Here is a 24,427-nt window from a genome sequence, read left to right as displayed (position 1 = left end):
CCTTTCAAGTCTGACTGACCTTGACAAGCAGGGATCGTACCACCGTGTCGGTACGTCCCTGTGGGGGCGTCACGGCAATCACATTGCTGCACAGATCATGTGACTCCTGTGCCTCAGCGCTCACGGTGACATTCACCTTGCCTGGGGAGGCGACAGGAGAGCATCACTGAGGGCTCAGAGCCAAGACTGGCAAAGGGGAGGGGGCAAGAGAAATATATGGGCAGACAGATAGACATTCAAATTTCCGCCTGCCCCCACTGCCCTCTCAACTGCCTTACCCAGTTTGGTGGCTGTCACGTTCCAGGAGAAGGTCTTGGCTTCATTGGCACAGAGGCAGCTGGTGTATTGGCAGTCTGAACAAGACTCCACCTGGAACTCTGGAGACTTTGCCAGGCTGGTGTGCACCTGAGCATGAGGGGAACAAACGCAGGGGCAGCATGTTAGTACTGGGCACCCATAGGTGTGGGAAGTAGGGGTGTGGGGGGGGGCTGCAGCACCGCAAGTTTTGCTCCTGGGATCCCAGCCGCCAGCCTCACAACCCTGCTGCCCAGGGTCCCGGCCACCAACCCCGCACCCCTGCTGCCCAGGGTCCCGACCACCAGCCCCGCACCCCTGCTGCCCAGGTTCCCGTCTGCTGGCCCCGCTACTGCCTGGTGGCTCACTTCCAGTCCTGGGTCCTGCTTAGCCACTGGTCCCACTCAACCGCCAGCCCCACGCCTGGGACTCGCTGTTGGCCCAGGGTCCTGCTCAGCAATGGTGTCCCGGCCACTGGCCCTACATGTGGAATCCTGGCCGCCTTATCCCTGTCTCTGCTCCTGGCCCCACCTCTAGAGGGTGGTGAAAGTGCAGACAGGGATAAGAGGGGTGCAGCTCCACACCCTCACTCCAAAAAGTGTTCCAGCGCCACTGTGGGCACCTGGCAGCTATCCAAGGAAGAAGGAACTCTGGTACTATGAGGCATCAGTCTACATGGTGTGAACCAGATGTGCATGACCGGGGCACTTCAGAGTCTAGTGTACTCAGTCTCTGGACCAAGAGCTGTGGGTATGTCCTTGCTAGGGCACGTGGGGTGGGGTGGGGTAGAGAGAACTCACCTGGATACAGTCCTTCAGGTAGTTGAAGATGTTGGCATTCAGGGTGAAGGTCTCTTCCCGGACCACAGAGTATGGCAGTGTCACATCCACAAAGAAGGGTCGGAAGACCCTGAACTTGGCCGGCTGTGAAAGTCCAAAGCCACTATCTGCAACGCAGAACATGTTGGCTTGCCACTCTGTGATGGTGTCAGGAGCAGTGGCCTGAAGAGATGCCTGCCCCTCCTCACTGCAGAATGGATAGAGACAGTAGATCCTTCAGCACCACCACAAACCAGACTGGGGAGGCCAGTGCACTGGGGAATGGGGCATGGAGCCTCTCACCTCTAGGGCACTGGTTTCCATCCAGTGCCAGCTCTGGGGTATTGGCTGACTCAGGGAGATAGGGCAATTGGATACAAAACCTTTCATCTCTCCGGCACCAGTTTCTTTAATGAAAATTATTTCATATAGCTCTTTTCATAACCCCCCAAATAAAAGACCGGGAGCAGAGACTGGGCAGGGGGGAGGAAATGAATTGTTTCCCCAATTTTGCAGACTCACAGAGGGGACTAAATGTTTCAGTCAAATTTTGGGTGCCTGTTGTGTACGTGTGACTATGATATATTGCTTGGGAAACATGAGAGGCCCACTGGGTATAGACAGAAGGTCCCACTCCCTACAGTGGGACCGCCCAAATCACAAAGATAGGGATTTTCTAGCAAAGGCTCTTCTCAGCCCCTATGCTGGAGGAGTATTTGAATCCCATCATGAGGCACTGTGAAGTGAGGCGCAGCACCCACTGGAGATGGCACAGGGTTTCATGCCCAGTGATTTTCTTCCTAGTTGGATCTGTAGGGGGGTCACTCACCCAACAGGGACCAGATCCCAGATCCAGGTCTCTGGAAAATGTGTCCGTGGTTTTGTCTTCTCTTCCTTCTCGGGGCTTGGCGCCACACCATCAGACGGTTGATGAACAGGTAAGGGAATGACTGTCAGGAGTAAAGGGGCAGATCAGTAAAGATGTACGGGCTACTGTGTTTAGTGTTTCAGGGGGAGATTAGCCCCTCAGTCACAGACAGCCCAGCCCATCAAGTTCTGACAGAGAAGAGGGGTGTGTGAGGGCATCAACCCCTCAGTTGGACAGTCTAATACCAGGACAATGACTTCAGGGAGAGAAAGAAGGCACCAGTGGGAGATCAGCCCTCAGGAGCACATAATCTGGCATGGAGCTAGCAGGCTGAGGATGGGTGTCGAGGGTGTAGCAAATAGGAATAGAGTATTCCTTTACAGAATTTAGAGAGACAAGGTGGGTGAGGTGATATCGTTCATTGGACCAGCTTCTGTTGGGGAGAGACTAGCTTACACAGAGCTCTTCTTCAGGTCTGGGAAAGGTACTCAATGTCACAGCTACATATAGGGCTGAACAGAGAGTTTACCAGGAGTAGTCAGCACATATTCTAAGGGAACATTCAACGTGAAGGGCCTGTTAACACCCCTCTAGTCATAGGACAAAAAAGGGGGGCTAGTGAGTTACAGATTGCTGTAATGAGCCAAAAATCCAGTGTCTTTAATAAGACTATAATTTTTATTGTCTAGCAAAGTTATGAATTTAAGCTCCCAGACTCATCTTCAGAAAGTGCTGTGCAGGTTTCCTTTGAGGACAAGGAGTGAGAGGTCAGATATGGAGTGATCGCTTTGTGTTTTTGTCTTTTATCATTTTCTTGTGTGAGTTCATTCGAGAGCCTAGTGATTGTCTGGTTTCATCCACATTGTTGTTATTGGGGCATTTAGTGCACTGGAGGAGGTACACCATATGTTGTGATAGGTATGTGTAGGACCTATGGATCTTGAAAGGTGATGTGGGGAGTATTGATCATTGTTGCAGTGCACCAATACTGTAGGTGTTGCATCTGTTGTTCTGGCAGGGTCTGGTTTTGCTTTGAGTTGTTGTGTCCTGGTCTTTGGGGAGTTTGCTTCTGATGATGAGCTTGGAGAAGCTGGAGGGTTGTTTGAAGGCCAGAAGAGAGGGTTCATGAAAGATTTCTTTCAGCATGGAGTCCTCACTGAGTATAGGTTGTAATTTGATGATAGCCCATATGGGTTCCAGTGTGAGATGGTAGGTGATAATTATGGTGTGTGCTGTGTAGTCAGAGGGAGCTTTAATTCTGTATTGATGCAGGTTCTCCTGGGGTATTTGGTTGACCAATTCCATGATGCAATCTACTTCTCTGATGGAGTGTTTTTGTTTGGTGAAGGTGATTTTGATTGTGCTAAGCTAACGTGTATATCCTGAACTTTTTCCTTGGAGCATATTCTGTGGTATCTGAGTAGTGGCTGCAGATAACAGATTTCTTGGTGTATTTGGGGTGGCTTCTGGATTTATGAAGGTAGATGTGGTGATCCATGGGTTTTTAATATATAGTTGTCTGTAGGATTCCATTGTTGCAACTGATCGTGGTGTCCAGGAAGTTGCTGCTGGTATGGGAATGTTTCAGAGGGCGTTTAATGGACAGGTGGTGGTTGTTGAAGTTTTGGGGGACATCTATGAGACAGTTTAAGTTGCCTGTCCAGAGGATGAAAATATCATCAATGTTTCTCAGGTATATCATAGTGCATTTGTCAAAAATTATTCTTCAAGGTCGTTTACAAGGAAGTTGGCATATTGGGGCGCCATTCTAGTACCCACAGCTGTTTGCACGGTTTGGACAAAATGTTTGTTGTTGGATGTAAAATTGTAATGGGTGAGGATGAAATGGATGAGTTTGGAGATGTGTTTGGGGTGGATATCTGAGCAGTGTCCACTGTCTGTAAATATTTGAGGTTGTCTGTTATGCTGTCATTGTGAGGAATGCTGGTATGTGTAGGGAGGTGACATCCGTGGTGGCAAGGATGGTGTTTTGAGGGATGTTGTTAATGTTGCAGAGTTTCTGGAGGACGTTGGTTATGTCCTGGAGGAAGGTGGCCTTTTCACTGGTTTGAGGGTGGTTTCTATGAGTCTAAATATTCCATCAGTAAGAGTGCCGTGGCCACATATAATGGGTCTGCCTCAGTTCCCTTGTTTGTGTACCTTTGGAAGCATGTAGAACATCCCTGCAGGAGGTTCGTGGGGAGATGAGTCTGTAGAGTTTCTCTTGGAGTTGTCTGGGGAAGGATTTAATGATACCCTTAAATTCATGGGTAAATTGTGGTGTGAGGTCTTCTTTGAGTTCATAATAGTAGATAGTGTCAGAGAGTTCTTGGTTGGCCTTGTTAACATAATCAATAGGGCCCCACCAAATTCACAGACATGAAAAACGCATTACAGACCATTAAATCTGGTCTCCCACAGTGAAATCTGGTATTTTGTGTGCTTTTACCCTATACTATACAGATTTCATGGGAGAGACCAGCAATTCTCAAATTGGAGTTCCTGACCCAAAGAGGAATTGCAGGAAGGCTCAGAAGGTTATTTTAGAGGGACGGCAGTATTGCCACCCTTACTTCTGTACTACTGCTGGTGGGGCACCACGTTCAGAGCTGAGCGTCCAGCCATCAGCCACGCCTCTCCAGACATCCAGCTCTGAAGGCGGCATCCCATCAGTAGCAGCACAGAAGTGAGGGTGGCAATACCACACCATACCTCCCTTACTTCTGCGCTGTGCTAGTGACAGCTCTGCCTTCAGAGCTGGGATCTTGGCCGGCAACTGCCGCTCTCCAGCTGCCCAGCTCTGAAGGCAGCATTGCCACTCGCAGCAGTGCAGAGGTAAAGGTAGCAGTACTGCAACCCCTTCCCACAATAACCTTGTGACCCCCCCCAACTCCTTTTTGGGTCTGGACCCCTAGAATTACACCACCATGAAATGTCAGATTTAAATATCTGAAACCATGGAATTTATTATTTTTAAAATCCTGTGACTGAAATTGACCAAAATGGACCATGAATTTGATAGGGCCCTAATAACCAACATGGTTAAGGACTATGATGGCTTCCTCTTTGTCTGCCTGTTCAGCCACTATCTGGTGGTTAGATTTCAGATACTGTATAGCTGTCCTCTTGATACTGTATAGCTGTCCTCTTGATGGTGGAGACATTGTGGTGGATGTGATGTTTGCTAAGTACTTCACAGTCATTTTTTTCCTGGAGCAATCAATGCCATGATCAAGAGTATGGTTTTTTTCTGCTCTGTGGTGTCCAGTCAGATGATTCTTTTTTTCTGATGGTTGTCGGAAGGGACATGGTAATTGTGAGTGGTGTCATTATTGTTATGAAGGAATTCTTTGAGGTGGAGTTGGCAGAAGAATTCTTCTAATTCTCCACGTTAGTATGGTATCAGGTTTTGTGATAGTGCAGAAGTTCAGTCCCTTAGGGAGAACAAGCAATTCAGCTCTAGTTTAGGGCAGTCTTGATAAATTGATGATGTTCTGGTAGAGTTCACGTAGTGGGTACTGGTGCCATGGTTCTCCGAGAGGTGGTGTTCTGTGTGCTGTGGAGTAGCTATAATTGGTTCCACTTGTTTGTGTTGGATGGAGTTTGTTAGACTTCTGGTAGTGTTCACTGTGTTGTATGATTCAGGAGCCACAAGAACCCACACAGACCAGCAATGTGTATATGTAGCTGGCCTTGCATGTTGTACATAGTTAATAAACTTAGTTAGCTGGACCCCTCTTTGCCCCATGGGTCCTTCATATTATGTTTTTTGCGTATAGAACAAAAGATGCAACAGGAGAGAGGATGGCAGCAATTTCAGAGAGGAGAAAGGGGAGTGTCAGGTGAGGATTAGCCTCCCTCAGTCAGACACATTCTGGCAGGGAGTCAGCAGAAGATTATTCAGTTCTCACCATTCTCACTGTCCTGGATTCTGTTAGCATGCAAGATTCTTCTCTCGAAGGTTGGCCGTTCACAGGAAATGGGCTTCTTCACTTTGGTGTTGGTTAAAATTTTCATTCTCAATTTCTGTAAAAAATGGAGAGAATGAAAAAATAGGAGGGAAGGGGGAACAATGAAAGAAAAGCCATCACAACATGTTCTAATTAGTGAGACAGTGGCAGCCAAAGTGTGGCAAAATTATGTATGTTCATATAGAATCCAAATTTCATACCATCAAGCCCACGAAAATGTGTGACAAAATGCAGACAAATTTGTGATAAATATTGGAGCTGATTCTTCTCTCTCATGGGAGTAAATCAAGTTCAGCTCTACCTAAATCAATGGAATTACCCAGGTTTTACCCTGATAACAATGAGCTCAGAATCAGCTCCACTAAATCTATTCAAACACAATTCATGAACAAAACCAACTTTACTATGTTACAAATCTGTTCAAAAGTTGGACCATGCAGTATCGGAACACCAGGCCAGACCCTAGCATTCTTATGCAATTTATTACTCAGTCCTAACTCATGGAAAGCTCCCATGCAAGTTACTGGCAGCTTATCTGAATAGGGTCTTAATTAAGCATGTGGCCCATTGGTTTGAATAAAGACTCCAGGGTTTGACCCTAGGAGGGGATGAAATGTTGTGCTGAATGCACACTGTTCAAGAGGGATAAATTTCAATCTTTATGTGTAACAGTCGCTTTTATACATGACAAAACTGGCTAGTTAGTGCACAACTCCTCTAGTTATGTAATAACCTTTTGAAAAGTGCCATAACTATTCATGTAAGGTATAAGCATTTGTAGAGTATACACGTTCCTGACAAGTTAGAGTCTTGACATTTGGTACACAGTCATTCATTATGGGTCCCTGTATACAGAGAAAAAATCCTTGATTTGAAAGGTCATTTCCCTACAATTCCCCCAAAGGTCATTATTCTTGGGTTGTTTGTTTTTTTCTTGCTATCGAGGATTCTGGGTAGCGTAGTCCAGAGGCATTTCCTGTATTATAAAGCTTAGACTGTCCTGTGAAGCCCTTGACATAAGTTAGTGTCATGAGTGGGATTCTGCTTTTGCTGAAGTCACCTGCAAAACTCATTTACTGCAATGGGCATTTTGCCTTTGTAAAAGACCATTCACACCTCACTGGAAAAATATAGCACAATTTGGGAGGAGAATTGCTTGCAACGAAACCATAATTCCCATAATTCTCTCCTCGTCTTCAGAACCTCACCTCTCCCAGCGGCGTAGGCTGCAGAAGTCATAGAATCATAGAAAATAGGACTGGAAGGGACCTCGAAAGGTCATCTAGTCCAACACCCTGTGCTGAGGCAGGCCCAAGTAAACCTAGATCATCCCTGACAGGTGTTGGTCTAACCCATTCTTAAAAAAAGTCCAATGATGGGAATACCACAACGCACAACCTCCCTTGGAAGCCTATTCCAGGGCTTAACTATCTTTACAGTTCGGAAGTTTTTCTCCCTTGCTGCAGAAAGCCCATTACTACTTTTCCTACCTTAAGTGGGCATGGAGAACAACTGATCACCATTTTCTTTGTGACAGCCCTTAACATATTCAAAGATGGTGATCAGTTCCTCCCTCAGTCTTCTCATCCCTAGACTAAACATGCCCAAGTCTTTCAACCTTTTCTCACAGGTCAGGCTTTCTAAACCTTTTATCATTTTTGTTGCTCTCCTCTGGGCTCCCTCCAGTTTGCCCATATCTTTCCTAAAGTTTGGTGCCCAGAATCGAACACAGTACTCCAGCTGAGGCCTCATCAGTGCTGAGTAGAATGGCACAACTGCCTCTTGTGTCTTACATACTGTGATAAATGAAGGGATGCGGGAGCTCCCTTTTATAGACACTCAGCCAGCCACTGAGCTATAAAGACCTTGTTGGTGGCTGTTTTCTGCTTGCTTTACCTGTAAAGGGTTAACAAAGTCCCCCAGGTAAAGAAAAGGGCACCTGACCAAAAGAGCCAATGGGAAGGCTAGAACTTTTTAAAATTGGGAAAGAAGCTTTCCCTTTGTGTCTGTGGTTGTTCTCCGGAGAGCAGAGACACAGAGCAGCAATGCTGTAAGCAGCTTTAAGTCAGGTATGATCATAAATCATCAGATCATACCTGGAACTACTTATCTGGAACTCCAAATGTGCAAGTAGATGAGGAATGTTTAGAAAGACACGACTAGGGTTATTTCTATTTATTTCTTATGGCTAATGGACTCCTCTGTGCTAACCCCAGATGCTTTTGTATGCTTGTAATCTTTAAGCTGAACCCCCAAGAAGCTACTTTGGGTGATTATTTTTTGGAATTGCTCTTTAAAATCTAGCAACAGCCTAAGTTCCAGATGTATTTTCTTTCTTTTTTGCTTTGAATAAAAATTACCTTTTTTAAGAACAGGATTGGATTTTTGGTGTCCTAAGAGGTTTGTGCATGTTGTTTGATTAGCTGGTGGCCACACCTAATTTCCTTTGTTTTCTTTCTCAGCTATTCCCCAGAAGGGGGTGTGAAAGGGCTTGAGGGTTCCCCACAGGGAGGAATGCCCAAGTGATCCTTACAGGGTCCAAGGGTGAGGGGTTTTTTTTTGCATTTGAGTTGTGGCAGTGTTTACCAAGCCAAGGTCAAAGAAAAGCTTTAACCTTGGGAATTTAATACAAGCCTGGGGTGGCCAGTATTAATTTTTTTAATCCTTGTGGGCCCCCACCTTCTGCACTCGAAGTGCCAGAGTGGGGATCAGCCGTGACACATACAACACTGCTGTTAATACACCCCAGAATGATATTAGCCTTTTTAACAACTGCTTCAAATCATTGACTCATATTCAGTTTGTGATCCACTGTAGCTGTCCTCACCACTTGGAAGAGTAAGAGGGGGACCCTGCTTCAGCCCCCACAACCCAACCTGGGATAGCAGGAGTGAAGAACCCCATAAGCAGCAGAGGGAGGCTGGGGGAGGCACAGCTGATAGGAGCTGGGCAAATGAGAAAGCAAGAGGCAAAACTGATGTGGGGGCTGAGTCAATGCGGGGGCTACAGGGCAGAACTGATGAGGACTGGGGGACTGAATTGATGGGGGCTGGGCAGATGCACTTCAGTTTATTTTCCCTCTGTTTACTGTTGTGCCATATATTTAGCTCAGAAACTTTTCATTTACATTTAAACACACTGGAGTTAAACTGGGTTGATACATTTTGATTTAAAGTGGTACACTTCTAATCAGACATTTAATCAGATCCTTATGCAACATAAAGTGATCAGTGATTGATGTGCTTTCATTGGTTAACTTGACTGAGTGTGGTACTGTACTTTTCCAGGAAAAAAAGATGGTGTGAGCGTCAGTTAAAATTCAGGCAATGAGAAAGGGAAATTAGATGGCTGTTCATTCCTTTAGAGTTTAACTTCTAATTTTAATGTCATTGTTTCAAGAGAATTCATATTAATAGCATGCTGTTTTAATAGCACAACAGTGTATTTGTATAGCTATTTGTTTGCCATATGTTGTTGGAATATTTTCTAAAAGCACTCTTAACCTTTTATTCTGTGATTAATAAATACAATCTGGCACACCACTCTTGGAAGGTTGCAATCCCTGTCTGGTGGCAGGCTCACTAAAAAGCAAACACCTGATGAGCCCTTTGGCCCTAGAGAGCACCCTTTTATCACCAAGATTTGGACACAGCCTTATCCAGCCTTACAGAAAAAGTACATGAAAGCACTGCTATACGGAAATTCGCAAATTAACACCATACATTACGATGCATATTACTATCAACAGGTGCTGGAATTAAAATGGTTTCGTTTGTTTTAATTTTCATTCAGCTTTACAATTGGTATACCACATTTCAAAACCAGAACTGAAATAACCACAATAATTTAAAAATACAGTATTTGGCTTTGAGAGGTGGTAAAACAGCAAAGGTAAGGAACTGAATATGCAGACAAGGACCCCCAAACTATAACACCCCCATCAAACTTAATTTGGTCTTGGGAACAATTAAGCACAGGGGATTGTTAGCAAATCTCACAATTCTGGTTTTCCTTACAAACTCCGATGTATGTACAATATGCCATACCAGTGATCAATACAGGCTTAGGAGAAGTTTGGTGCAGGAGCAAAGAAGATACCCACCTTAAACAGACTATAGACATCAGCCTCACTTTGATACCAGGGAGCTCCCATCAAGGAGCGTCTGTTCCGGGGAGTGGGGAGGAAGGGAAGGACAGGGGGCAGACAAGGATATGGCTCAAAGTCTTCCAAGCGATAAACAAATCCTCGGCCGCCAATCATATAATTGCCTTCAGATCCCAGGTCGTACACCTGGAATGGGAAAACAGAGGTTACTGTACTGAACTGGTTACAGAGAGAGAGAGACAGTGTGTGTATGTGAACCACAGCCCTCTACCGGCAAGGAGCAGGATAGTTGAAGTTTTGCATTATAGGCCCCATACTGCTAAAAGCTCATGGCGATTCTCCTTTCGCTCAAGACCTTTTGGAGCAGATCTAAATTCTATCCCTGCTATCAGCATGAAGTTTTGAGGAGCCACAGTCTGCAGCATAATGCCAAATAAAATCCTAAGTAGCACAGTTTTGTTATTCTATAATAATACTTTGCCTATCTCCAAAGCTGTTCACACAAGGGTCTCACAGAAGCATATGAACATCAGTGAATTAAGTCTCACAACCTGCATGCCAGATGAAAGAGAAACTGAGGCAAAGAGAGGTCCAGTGACCCAAGGACACCCTGCAAATCAGTGGCAGAACTTGGACTAGAACCCAAGAGTCTTGGCTTCTAGCACCCTGACTGAACCATTAGCCCAGATGGGTACAGAAAAGTGGCATAGGTGAAATAGCAGGAGGTACCAGGAGGGCAAGCAGAGGGCCAGCAGCGAACCTACTGCCAAACCACACCTTCCCTGGAGGGAGCTCCCACTGCTCCTGTGAAACTGCCCCTTCCATCTCTCTGCCTTCCGCCCCCATGGCCTTCATTCCAAAGGTAGCCCCTGGAGCAGCCATTGTAGGAACAAGGAGGAATCAGCCACCTACCTGGCAAGAGGACAGACTGAGGTAAAGGTTTGCTGGCAACCAGTACATAATTAGGGACAGCTCTATCATTTTTGCCGCCCTAAGCAAAAAAAAAGCCACCCGGACTGTGCCGCCCCAAGAATGGACGGAATGCCACACCTTAGCATGTGCTGCCCCAGGCACGTGCTTCCTCCACTGGTGCCTGGAGCCGGCCCTGTGCATAATGTAAGGGGTCAGAGAAGCTGGTGGTGGTTGGGTTCACCCACCTTGTGTGACAGCCCTGTTCCAATACATCAGAGTGCTTCTCTCGCCTGGTACCTCCTGCAGGGTTAGTTTGGCCAGGGTGTGGCTGGGACACAGCAGGTTTACTCACACTCTCTGGTGTCATGACTTTATCATCCTTCAGCAGGACGCTCTTGTCCACAGTGCGGACGGAGCACAGGGAGCCAGGGTCGGCCTTCAGGTGCAGATTGACCTTCGATCCTGGGAGGTCCTCCTCTGCCGAGAAGCCCAGTGCCACCTATAGGAGGAGACGGGATGTGTTTATCAAATGGAAGAAGGGCACAAGACAATGGGAGTGTATGAGCCACAAACGACAGAGAGGGAGAGAGAGACTGGGAGAGGGAGGGAGAGTGGGAGAGAGAGCCTGCTAGGAACACAGACAGAAGGGCACAGGGATTGTCGAGTGTATGTCATCCCAGCCAGATCACCCCTCTGCCACACATCCCATTTCCTCCTGTGGGACCCTCACCTTGTGTTTGAAGCATTTGCTGACTGTGAACACATCCACATCGGCTGCCACCTCTCCATCAACGAATATGGCGTAAAGCAAAAGCATGGCAGAGGGTGCAAGTTCAGAGCTGATGGGCAGAGTCAATGAGAAGGAGCCCTTCAGTGCTGTATGCAGGAGCAGGAAGTGAAGAAAATGGTTATTTAGATCCAAGTGAAACAGAAAAAACCTGTGGAACTTACTGTTGCTGGATGTTATTGAGGCAGAGGATTTCATAGTTCCTGCATCTGGTGTGACACTGGCAGACCAGTTCCAACTCATGCCAAGGCCATGGGTCTCACTGAACACTGACAAATGCACAGCTGGAAACTAGTCCGGCTTACCTGTGGGTTCATATCGTTAAAATAGATGCTAGGGTTATAAGAATGGGCTTCGTGTTTAGATTTTATGGAATGCTTGTAGAACGCTGCATGTATTAATCCTACTTAAAATTTCTGTATTCCATGGTATACAGTTATATTGAGTGTTTGCATTGTAAACCTCTCTAATTGTGTAACTCACTATGATGGGGCATCTGCCCCACACTGGCAGAAAGGGGGTTAAAAGCAGCCCTAGGGACGCCGTGCAGGAGATAGCCAATCATAGAAGGGCTTATAAGAGTAGCCAATCAGGGACGGGCAGGCCTGTATAAGAAGGGCTGAAGAACAGAGCTGGGTCAGTCACTCCCTAGAGCTTGAAAAGGGAAGAGGACTGACTGCCTTTTAGGCAGAAGGTAGCAAGTACCCTGGGCAAAGCAGTATTGTAGGCAGAGACCCAGGAAGCTAAAGGCAGCTCCTAGCAGGATTCACAGATCTGCAGACTGAGGCCCTGATGCAAGAGCAAGGAGGGTGCTGGGGCCACTGAAGGAAATGGTTGGACAGTGGACTGCAGGTCCCCCGGAAGGGGGGGAACATGGAGTATGACACAGCTGGAGGGCAGTGTCATGAAGAGGACGCCGTGGTCCTGGGAGTGACATGGGTCCAGGAACAGAGGTGACAGTGGGCGAGACACTACCAGCAGAAGGTGCAGTGCTAATTCACCAGACAGCCAGCAGGAGGCACTGCAGTGGTGAGTCGCACTCCGTCACACTCACCAAACAGGAAAAGAAGCACTAATTAAGGTAAACTGCCTGTCCTGCACACCGAATGGCCCACTGAAGGCAAATGAGGGATTGTGTAGAGCCAAAGGACAGAGACCTTGTTGATTCCATTCCTTACTTCCTCCAGGAAGAGGAAACCTGTGCATGAACTCATCTCATCAGCTTGGATTCTGGAAAGAAGGGGATAAAAATCCCTGACAAGGAGAAACCCGTCTTTTTATGCTCTCTGGATTGAGAGAAGCAAAGATTCCTAAATGTAAGCAAGAGATCCCCATGCTGCTTGGCATGGGTCAGCCCTAGCTTGGTGAAATCGAATCACAGAACATATTATCGTTTTGGTTTGTTTGCCCTGCTTTTTGGCAGTCTGCCCTGCGGTTGGCACTCATGGTTGTGAGCCACACTAGACAGTGTGACATGTGGATAAGAACAGAGATATTCACTAGGATAAAATTGACCCCCCAGGATATACTTACCCCTCATTGTCTCAGGGTCAATAAACCTTCCTCCCTCATGGAAGACTATTGAACAGGTGTGGTGTGTGCGTTTTATGCCTCCCTATGAAGCATCTGCCCTGGGCCAGTCAAGGAATCATACAAATGTAAGATGGAAGGGATATCAAAAGGTCATTTAGTCCATCCCCCTGCATCAAGGCAGGACCAACTAAACCTAGACCATCCCTGACAGGTGTTTGTCCAACCTGTTCTTAAAAACCTCCAGTGATGGGGAGGATACTGGATTAGATAGACCAAGGCAGGAGGTGGGACACTGGACTAGATTGTCTATAGCCTGGAATGGCAGGAGCCTGCCTACCATACTAAGATATCCCAATAGCCTGATCCATTGTGATGATTTCCATGGAGTTTATTTCAGGTGCATCTTAGGTTTTCCCACTTACTCTCATCCTGACCAACTGGCACCTGAGTCTGTCCATTGAGAACAATCCTGCCTTTTGAGACAACCTGCGGAGGAGATAGAACAGCCTGTCAGGGGACCAGGGTTCTGAGGAGAGAAAATGCAGAGCAGGGAGAGTCTGGCAGAGACATTCAGAGGTGCTTTATCTTTAAACTCCAAATGGACAAGGGCCCAGCTGCCTCAGAGACTTCCTCTGAACAATGGGACCTGTAGGAAATCCAAGGCCAGCCTGCCAAGGTGCTCCCCAGGCAGCCATGCCTTCTGATACCACCCACAGAGTCAGGCCAGACTGGCAACAGGGGAAAATAGCCTGTCCCCCAAGGCTCAAGACATTCCTAGCTGGATGAGCTAGCTGGGGTGGCTGTCAAATGCTGTGGGGCTGGGAGGCTGTCGGGGGAGATTTCAGAGACATGCATTCCAGGTACCAAGACATCTACAAAGAGAAGTGTAAAATGGAACCCACAAATTGGTCTATAGACCCATGAATAGTTACCCCTCGTGCACGGGTCTGTAGGTGCCAGTGTTGTATAAATATCATGTGATCCAACTGCCCTGGGTGCTCACCAAATAATAGAAATCCACGTGATCTGCCCCAGGGCCCAGCTCATTCCGGTCCAGGATATAATCCACCCGCACTTCCTGTTCCTGGTCACAGGGTAGCTCCTCCTCCACCTGCTGGATCTCTAGGAAGCTGTTGCTCTCAGAGTAGAAGGGTTTCAGCCAGTTGTAAGCCTCCTTTCGTGCTACTAAAATGGCGTAGAGACCCTCCTCAGTTATGTTCACAATGGAGTATCTGCCCTTCAGAGCAAAAATGCATGGCAAGCAGTCAGAATTAACCAATGAAGGAGCCTACAAATGGGGTACCTGCTGGAAATACTCAGTGCGATCACCAGAATTATATGTCCAGAACCCCATGTAATCCACAGAGGCAGAAATTACAGCAGAATCTAGCCCCAGCTGCAGACTTGAACTCCAGAATATGAGTTTTCTTCTTTTCAACATTGTTTTGAACACTTGTGATTTCAGATAAAACTTTAAAAAGTTGAACTACATGCAGTCAGTAATGCCTGCTTCAGTTTTCAGACAGCCAGAAAGGTATGAACTGGCCATTCATTGCAATAATGTGTTAACTTGGAAACCTACAGATACATGGCACATTACATGGCAACGTTGTTAACTATTTTGCTGCAGAAATATCCAGCTAATGTACTTGTCCCAGAATCCCAGCCTACCTTCTCCACCTTGCCAGGTGCCAAAAGTCCCAGTAATCCCCTGTTCAACTGCCCCCCACCCCAGCCCTGGGCTCCCTCCCACACCCCCTTGCTGCCCCAGCCCTGGGCTCTCCCTCTCCCCCACCCCCTACCGCTCCAGTTCTGCCTCCCCCCATCTGCACTCCACAGCTGCCCCAGCCCTGGGTCACTGGTTACTCGCTCCCAGGGCGGGTCATTCAGCAGGAATTTTGGATGTGCACAGAACACAGACAGGATTGGTTCCCATATGGTTACAGAACTGCAGTAAAGTGGAACTTTACTTTTCAGCTTGTGTGACTGAAGGATATCTGGATGCATTTTATAAGACATAAATGAAGAAATAAATGAGGTGCCTTTATTATTCTTTTGTTCCACTCTTTGTTTCTATGCCAATGCAGTATCACTGTCTTCCTTTTAAACAAATAAAACTTAAAAAAAAAAAGGCAATGGCTGTTGAAAATAGGAATTCCAGTCCTAACAACCACTGGGAAGCATTTCTTGCTCAATTTTATCCTACTTTTTCTACAGCAAGTTACAGTGGATCAGTATATTTGATTTGGGAGAAGTGAAGTAACAGCTGCCCAAATTGAGCTTGAGTGCTCCTGAATTTTGAGGTGTTCAAATCCGGAAGGCAGGTGCTAGATTCCCTTTCTGAATATTAGCCAAATCTGGAAAGGAAAAGTCAATTTCTGCTTCCATGGCTCAGAAGTGGAAATCCTCCTACATGCCTGGTACTGTATCTAAAGCTGCCCAGCTCCTCTAGCATAGCCTCCCTTCCCTTTCTTTCTATTTAAAATTCTAGTGGGATCCACGTACCTCACTTGCTAGGCTTCAGATAGAGAGAGGCACTGTCCATTTAGTCCATCCTATTCTTTCTTTGGGGCTGCAAGGTGATGTCACACTAGTATCCCTAATCCAGTCTGGGGATGTCTTCTGAAGGGGATATCTGGGCCAAAGCCTTCTACTCCTTGGGCACACTAGTTCCCCATTTACAGTGCCACCACGCTCTAGCAGTGAGCTCTCCATTCACAGTAAGTTGCAGCATGAGGTCTCAGCTACCTCACTCCCTCCCACTCCCTTTCCCATTGAGTGCTGCCAAGGGAATGCTGGGAAATGTAGTTCTTTCCCTGCTCCAGGGCTGGCTCTATAAGAAGGGAGCTAACCAAGGAACTACAGCTCCCAGGACCCCCTGTTGGTTCGCATCTCCCATGGTGCATCCCTGCTGCCCCTGCAGATGTGCCACCCAAGCACTTGCTTGCTTTGCTGGTGCCTAGAGCTGGCCCTGCTTGTCCACCTGTGTGACTCACCCTCAAAGAAACCAGGGTATTGTTCCATTTCGCAGTATCTAGTGAGAAGTGGACTTCGCCCTTCTCATCTGTGACATATGGCAGGTGTGTCTCCACATCATTGACATCCACAGTCAGGTAGACAGTGTGGTTTTTGATGGGAACATTATTGACGGTAAAGCTCATCTGCAGAGAAGAAAGGGAAATAAACACCTCCTGTTCCAATAATCGCTGTGCTTAGGGGTTTGAGAGATGTGATACCCTCTACATGCTGGAAATCAGATGAGTTCTGGCACTTAATACCAACCCTTTCCATGTAAAGGATCATAAAGTGCTTGACAAGTTACAGGCAGCATATAGGGGTCCTAATATCCATTGCTGAAACAACATCAGCAGCTGTGCCAGAGAAACAATATGCAAGAATTTAGCACAAGAAGGAAAAGGAGAGACTACTGAAGGGATTTTAAGGACAAGAAAAATAATTATCTTGGCTACTGAGTTTAACACATCTTTTCCTTTCCATAATAGTACAGTGTTAGTCCTTAAAGATTAGAAACGGTTCAGACTTCAGTTTTAAATCTCATCAGAAACTCCAGCAGCATAATTCTTCCTAGCCCACATTGGGGCATTAGGTCAATACTGACCCAGAGGGGAAAGCATCCCCTATTGAGCCAGGACACTGCTCATTGCAGTACCATGCTCTCTAGCACCACACTAGGGCGTTGGGGTCAGAAGTGATTGCTGTCAAATCACTACACAGTAGCCTATGCTAGGCCTGAAGTGAATGTGCAGAGACCTTTCCAAAGGTAACACCATCCCCTGCATGTATGTCCTTACAGAGACAGATTTTTAAGAGCAGAAGAGTACATCACTGTTGGAGAACATTGAGAAATGTGCCTACAAGCCCTCCAGAGACCACAGAATCCATCTTGCAAACAGTTAACTCCCCATACTTGGTGACTAGGCTGGGAGGGAGGAGGGAATGAGGGCGGGGTGTCAGAATTTCTCATAAAGGTGGACACAGAGGAGTCAATCCTCACCTGGCATAAATCAGCATAGCACCATTGACTTCAATGAAGCTACACCAATTTACACCAGCTAAATATTTTCCACATAGTTTATTACCAGCAATATTATTCTCTCCTCTCCCCCATGCCTGCCTCCCAAGTATGAAGAGAGGTCACTGCCTTGGTGCGTTACCTTTCCCGTGTATGGAAATCCAAGTTTGTAAAAGGGGTTGAGATTGACAAAGTTCACCTCCACTATCTTGGTAACGGTAGCAACTCTGACTGCTCCTGCATTCGTGGCTCCTGGGTGGAGAGAGGAGACGTCTGTTAAAAGCTGACTCATTTGTTAAGCACTCAACACTAGAGGAGACAAAAAATAAGGCAAGTGTCCTCTGCATGAAGCTTACAGTCTAAATGTCAACTACATAACAAGCCTGAGCCACAACCATCTGGACATTGAGACTTGAACCCACAACTTTCAACACCAGCCACTATTACTAGAGCCAAAGGAGCAACTCCATTACTTTGGGGTAGGTAGGAGGCTGCTCTGGTCACTGCAGCCAGCCACTATGGGGAGACTTTGTCACATCAACTAAGGCAGTTGATTACTGGCTGATAAGATGCATTGGGAGAGCCAAGGGACTGTGTTACTTTAGTAAAACATGTCAAGCTCCGTTTACTCTCCCATGTCTTCCCTCCCATGTGCGTTTGGCCTGGAGAGGACTTATGACCGATGAAGATTAGTGTTTGCAGACCACGCAGAAGAAGCAAGTCTTCAGGAGGGACCTGACTGAGGAGAGGGTTGGGAGGCAACCAGACTGGGATTGGGACGTTATTCCAAGCACAGGGGACAGCACAGAGAAAGACATGGAGATGGAAGAGTTGGGACATGGAGGGCTGAGACAGAACAAAGAAGGACACAATAGGAGGTGACATAGGCTGGGGTGGAGCTGTGTCAAACCCTGAAGGCAGGAGAGAAAAGCTAGAGCTCGATACAGTGAGCAAAGGGGCAGCTGGTAGGGGTTTGGAGGATGGCATGCTATGGTCTGATGGATGAGGAGGCATTTGGGGCAGATTAGAAGAAAGCAGTGTTGATATTGGGGATGCCAGAGAGCAGAAGCAGGACAGGAATATGTGAACAAGACTACCTAATCCTTAGCATAGGAACTTATCAAAGAGACTGTGGTGAGGGACTAACTGTGGGGGAAAGACTCTTATGACTGACCGGGGACACAAGAATAAGATGCTGCTTAGCCTATGGCTAGCTATGGTTCTGTGGCTGATTGAGAGTCACGTTTTGTGGAGCTGGAGCTTACTTTAGTGACTGGCTGGTGAGTGTTGTTAGACACTCTTTGGGGAACTAGGAAATCTAGTCAGCAGGGACACTAAAAAAAGGAATTCTAATCACTGGTGTAGCAGAAGACTATTGACTCCTAATAGACCCCATAACCAAGACACAGTGGAATTCAGTCCCCCTGAAGATACCAGAAACTGGAGATGGCTGAGGCTTGGCTCAAAGATCCGAGGTTAAAAAACAACCTGTACTGGAAATGGAGAAGTGTGGAGGCAACCAAACACAATTACAGTTAGTCAGAGGTTTCACATAAAAAGGGTAGCACAGGCCGATGGGTAGCACTCCCCTCTCCTCTTCCCCTCCTGCCGTTCCCCCCCTCCCCCGCACCTGTTCCTTCTTCTTCCAGTTCTGCTTGAATAAAAAAATTTTCCCTGTAGGCAGTGCTGTTTAGTTCTAGCTCAGCCAAATCTGCTGTAAAAATGGCACAGCCTTGCTTGTTCGTCTGGGGACACAGAGATGGATGGAGAAAAAGAGAAAGAGACACGTTAGTGAGGCTGTGGTTTATAGAAGTTGAGTAGTCTTAAAAATCCTCCCCTCTGTCCCATGACTGCTTAGAAGTTCAAACTCATGTACATCTTATCACTTAGGGAGAGGACAAATGACACTGATTAGAGAGGCACCGATTAATGATATATCCATGGCTGCAGACAAAAGGTACATTTATTAGAGAAATCACACACATTCCTAGAGAGAACAGGGACCAGATCCCATGCCCTTAGCTGTAAAAACACAGGCTTTGACAACTTGAGTTAGGCCGTGTTCAGCCTTTACTGTTGGTTGAGTTGTTAGCACTGCAAAGACCCAGCTGGATTTTCAGGTCTCAGCTTTGAGTGCCGACATTTAGAAAATCCTGGTTTGACTTGTAGATTGAGTGAGGAGAACCTGGAGTCATTAGGAGAAGTATATAGAACAAATTGCATATTTAGGTGCATTGTGTATGGGAGTTAGCTATGAAGCATCCAGTGCTGGCCCCTGTCAGAACCAGGATACCAGACAGCCGAGATGGATCAGTAATCTGTTTGATTATGGGAGGAAACAGACCACTGGAATAGATAGAACAATTGGTGGTCTGATCTGGTTTAATGAGAGGTGAGCTGCAAGAGACCAGTGATCTGATTCCATGTGATATGGCAGAGGGTACTGGAAGAAGAAATTCCTCCTGTGGAATAGTGTTGCACATTCTAGAGGGCTTAGCTAACACAGACATTCTGTTTCCAGGCTGTTGATCCATTATTTCCCTAATCCTGTTTCCCAAGAAATGAGACTTCACCCATCTCCAGTTACTTAGGTCAAGCCAGCCCCACAATACTCCTCCCCACAACCCCCCACCCCAACCATTCAGCATTGGCTTCTGTCAGATATGGGAGACAGGAGGAGCAAGACCAATGCTTTAATGTAGTAAGTCAGGTGGCAAGATAACAGGGTAGATCAACTTATGATCTGCTTGGGTGAGGCAGGAGAAATAATAATCAGACTAGCTGGACCTGGGCATGTTAGAAATGCCTAGATACATTAGATGAACTGACATTCTGTTCTTGCAGATGACTGTCATCTCCCCTTCCTCATCTGCTCACCTGGTTCTTATGCTTCACACTTTTCACAGACCATGTCATGTTTTCTTCTTTTTCATGGAGAGGGATCATTCCCCGAACCAAAGCGACCTGTATCATCCCCTGAACAGGTTTCCCATAGGTGTACCTGGATCAGAAGGATAGAAAACACTGACAGATGGATCAGATACTTCAGCAAAAAGATTAGAATGAAGGGCACCAGCAAACCCTTCTGAGGGAGAAGATGAATATTAAGAATGTCTATCTTTCGAGCCACTGCACCCCCTTTGAAATAAGGAAGAGGGCCTGAGATGTCTGCAGGATATACACTCCTGGAAGTCATCTCACTTGCACTGTATCCTCTTTAAATGAGGAATAGGGTTTGTATAAAAGGATCCTCCGCAATCAGTATCTCCACTGAGCTCTGGGCTTTCCCCACATAGCCCTATGGCAGAGCTAGTCGGCAGTTCTGTCAGAATGTTTTGCTGATGGAAAATTCACTTTCTACAAATAAAGGCATTTTCTGTGGAAAAATTTCAATTTTGTCAGGAAAATTTTGATTTTCCACTGGAAAGTCATTCCCAGCATTTTGGCTCCCGCACTTCTTTGCAGCTCACCTGGCAAGCTGCCAAGGGCAGGCTTCTAGGCTCCAGCTCCCCAGCTCCAGAGACACCTGCTAGGTGGAGTGCTGCAGACCTGGGGTTACTGGGGTTTCCAAGCTTCTGGCTCATCAGCAGCCCAGAAGTCCTGGGAGCCCCATTTCCAAGCTCCCAACATTTCTAAGCTGTCTGGCTCCCTACCTGGCAGGTTGTCAGGGCTCAGGGCAGGGTGGGGAGTCTTGGAAACTTTTCAAAATGGTCAAAACCAAATTTGGGAGCTGCGGTCCTGTGGTAAATTCAGATTGTTTTTGTTCTGTTTTGGAACAATGGTTTTTTTTTTTTTTTTTTTTTATTCAGGAATTTCTCACAGAACAGGAATTCCAGGTTCCGAACACCTCTACCTTGTGGCTCTTCAGACATGTCTAATGATTGGGTGTTGGAGGAATCTTTTCCTTGCAGTGATTTGGGCCCCTAGCACTAGGAGAGAGAAGACGCCACTGGAAGTCCTTATGCTTCTGCCAGTACATTGGCAGAAAGAGGTCACTCTCCGATGTGGGGGATGGGACAGTGACAGAGCAGTGCCACTCACCTGCCACAAACCGTGAAGTGAAATTCTTCTTCTGAAGTGGTGACCAGTGGTGGAACATTAAACACCAGCTCAAACTTGGGCAGCTCTGCAGAAGAGAGTTGAGGCAGCTTGAGGGCATAATCCAAATAGGGGAACTCACCCACTGCATCCACAGCAGAATCTCTGAAACACTGACCCAGCACTAGATGGATATGGAGTGTAACTCACCCTTAGGAGGGAATAGGTACTATCAGGCCAGGGGTCCCAGGGAGAGAGCAGTTGAAGGGTGGAAGAGAGCAGGAAGTCAGGACTGAGTTAACATGGGGAGTGAATTCCTCCTCACTCACAGGAGACTGGGATACCTCCAGACTAGGGGAGCACCGATTGTGTGAAAGTGAAGTCCTGGCCTGAATGAACATGGAAACTAAATTGCTGGAGGAGCTGTCAGCACAGGGCTAGGGCCCTGTCATAAACAGATAGTTAAGAGTTAATGTCTCTTTTACCTGTAAAGGGTTAACAAGCTCAGTGAACCTGGCTGACACTTGACCAGAGGACCAATCGTGGGACAAGATACTTTCAAATCTTAGTGGAGGGAAGTCTTTGTTTGGGCTTTTTGGGTTGTTCTTTGTTCTCTCTTGGGATTAAGAGGAGCCAGACGTACAACCAGTTTTCTCCAATCTTTCTAAAACAGTCTCTCATGTTCAAAGTAGTAAGTAATAGCTAGAAGGCAGAATAGTCTTTTTGTTTGTTTTCTTTATTTGCAAATGTGCATTTTGCTGGAAGAATATTTTACCTCTGTTTGCTGTAACTTATACTTAGGCTAGGGGGGAGGGAGTCCCTCTGATCTATGTAAAGCTGAAACCCTGTAAACATTTTCCGTCTTGATTTTACAGAAATAATTTTTACTTTTTTCTTTCTTTAATTAAAAACGTTTCTTTTTAAGAACCTGATTAATTTTTTCCTTGTGTAAGACTCAAGAGGACTGGGTCTAAACTCACCAGGGATTGGTGGGGGAAAGGAGGAGGGGGAAGGTGAATTCCTCTCTGTTTTAAGATTCAAAAAGTTTTGAATCACAGTAAACTCACCAGGGCTGGGGGGAGGGGGGGGAAGGAGGAAGGGGAAGGGGAATTCCTCTCTGTGTTAAAATTCAAGGAATTTGAATCACACTATCTCTCAGGGTAATCCATGGAGGGGAAAATCTGGGAGGAGGAAGGAGGGGGAATGGTTTACTCCTCTTTGTTTTAAGACCCATGGAATTTGGGTCTTGGGTTCCCCAGGGAAGGTTTTTGGGGGACAGAAAGTGTACCAAACACTATATTTTGGTTGGTGGCAGTGTTATCAGATCTAAGCTAGGAATTAGGTTTAGAGGTGTACATGCAGGTCCCCACTTTCTGGACACTAAAGTTCAAAGTGGGAATAAGACCTTGACATGGTGGTAGCAGTGGGATGTCTAGGACCCAAAAGCCAGTGAATTTTTTTCTCTCTCCTTTCTAACTGCTTGAATGCAGCCTGAAAGGATTGGGTTTCAAAGCAAAAGCCAGTGGAATATATTTTTTTTCTTTTCGTTCTTTGCTAGCTGCTTAAAAGCAAGCTGAGGGGAGTGGGTTTTAAAACCACAGCCAGGGAATTTTTTTTCTCTCCTTTCTGGCTGAGGAAGGCAGCCTGGAGGAATAGGTGTTAAGTTCTTTAACAAAGGTCTTTGTTGAAAAGGAGGCTCAAGCTGTGAGCAGCAGACAACCAGCAAAAGACATTTGCAAATAAATTGTTTTTTTTTCTTTCTATCTCTCCGGGCATAAATAGTTAGGAAGTTTCTGTAACCAAGCAACCCTGGGCTGCAGCATTCCAGGCAATAAGCTGCAGAGGGCGCAGCCAGCACAATAAAGCAGAAACAATGAGTTCCAAGGAACGGGCAAGACTGAATGCAAAAAACCAAGCCAAAAAAGCTGCCCACAAAAAAACATAAAAAAAACAAAAAAAGCTAAAAATAAAAACAAAAAAGATAGAGCTAAAAAAAAAAAAAGCCACAGAGGCAGCCGACAAAAAAAAACACAAAAAGCCAAAGAGGCTGCCCACAGAAAAGAAATAGAGAGGCAACAAAAAAAGCTGAAACTCCAGAGGGAGGCCCACCAGCAGGCCCTGGAATTAGAAAAGGCTAAGCAAAAGGACACAGCCAATCCTAACAACCCTTCTCCAGTTATTGTGTCACATCCCAGAAAATTTCCCACCTACAAGGCAGGTGATGACACTGAGGCCTTCTTAAAAAATTTTAAAAGAACCTGCCATGGGTACAACATCTCTGAAGACCAGTACATGATAGAGCTGAGGCCACAGCTCAGTGGACCCTTAGCAGAGGTGGCAGCTGAAATGCCTAAGGAGAACATGAACAACTATAAACTTTTTCAAACCTAGGCCAGAATCGGAATGGGGCTAACCCCTGAGCATGCCCGTCGGCGGTTCAGAGCCCTAAAATGGAAACCAGATGTGTCATTCATCCGACACACCTACCAGATTGAAGAGAATTAAAATGCCTGAATATCAGGAGCAAATGTTAAATCTCTGGACGAGCTGCACCTTCTGATACAACTAAAGCAGTTCTTAAAGGGTGTTCCTAAAAAAATAAAAAGGTACATCCTAGATGGAAAGCCCAAAATGGTAACCGAGGCGGGGAAAATTAAAGCTAAATGGGTAAAAGTAGCAAAAAAAAAAGCTACTAGCAAGGGGAACGAATATCACAAGGGGCACACAGACGATAAACCTTATCCCCAAGGGCAACCCAAGACCCCACCTACAACCCAAGGAAAGCCGCAGACTCCCTATTCTCCCACCTCACCAGTCTCCAGCAACCCACCTTGGCCCAGTGACCAGTCAGCTGGGCGATGCTTCAAGTGTAATGAACTGGGACATATAAAGGCCAACTGCCCCAGAACCCCAACCGAGTGCAGTTCATTACACCACCATCACATCAAAAATCCCCAGGCCCAGATGCCTCTCAAATACCCTCGGAGCGAAGGAAAACTTTGAGAGTGGGCGGAAAAAAGGTTAGTGCGTGAACAGACACGGGGGCACAAGTGTCAGCTATCCACCAA

General features: G+C 46.4%; 1 protein-coding gene across 1 annotated transcript in view; it reads right to left on the bottom strand.

Annotated features, from left to right (window-relative positions):
* Positions 1–24,427, bottom strand: part of LOC127046277 (alpha-2-macroglobulin-like protein 1) — a 55,212-nt gene that overhangs the window by 17,667 nt on the left and 13,118 nt on the right. The window contains exons 8-22 of the mRNA XM_050943117.1: positions 21,363–21,447; positions 20,199–20,322; positions 18,952–19,066; positions 17,464–17,573; positions 16,285–16,449; positions 14,292–14,525; positions 13,711–13,774; positions 11,699–11,844; positions 11,321–11,467; positions 10,054–10,242; positions 5,892–6,006; positions 1,942–2,062; positions 1,095–1,320; positions 279–405; positions 20–141 (exon numbers count right to left, since the gene is read on the bottom strand). Coding sequence (XP_050799074.1) covers positions 20–141; positions 279–405; positions 1,095–1,320; positions 1,942–2,062; positions 5,892–6,006; positions 10,054–10,242; positions 11,321–11,467; positions 11,699–11,844; positions 13,711–13,774; positions 14,292–14,525; positions 16,285–16,449; positions 17,464–17,573; positions 18,952–19,066; positions 20,199–20,322; positions 21,363–21,447 — 2,090 coding nt within the window. The remainder of the gene's footprint in view (positions 1–19; positions 142–278; positions 406–1,094; positions 1,321–1,941; positions 2,063–5,891; positions 6,007–10,053; positions 10,243–11,320; positions 11,468–11,698; positions 11,845–13,710; positions 13,775–14,291; positions 14,526–16,284; positions 16,450–17,463; positions 17,574–18,951; positions 19,067–20,198; positions 20,323–21,362; positions 21,448–24,427) is intronic.

This window comes from Gopherus flavomarginatus, chromosome 1 (assembly GCF_025201925.1).
Source record: "Gopherus flavomarginatus isolate rGopFla2 chromosome 1, rGopFla2.mat.asm, whole genome shotgun sequence".
NCBI classification, from domain to species: domain Eukaryota; kingdom Metazoa; phylum Chordata; order Testudines; family Testudinidae; genus Gopherus; species Gopherus flavomarginatus.
Note: the sequence above shows the minus strand (reverse complement) of the source record. Positions and strands in the feature narration are given on the sequence as shown.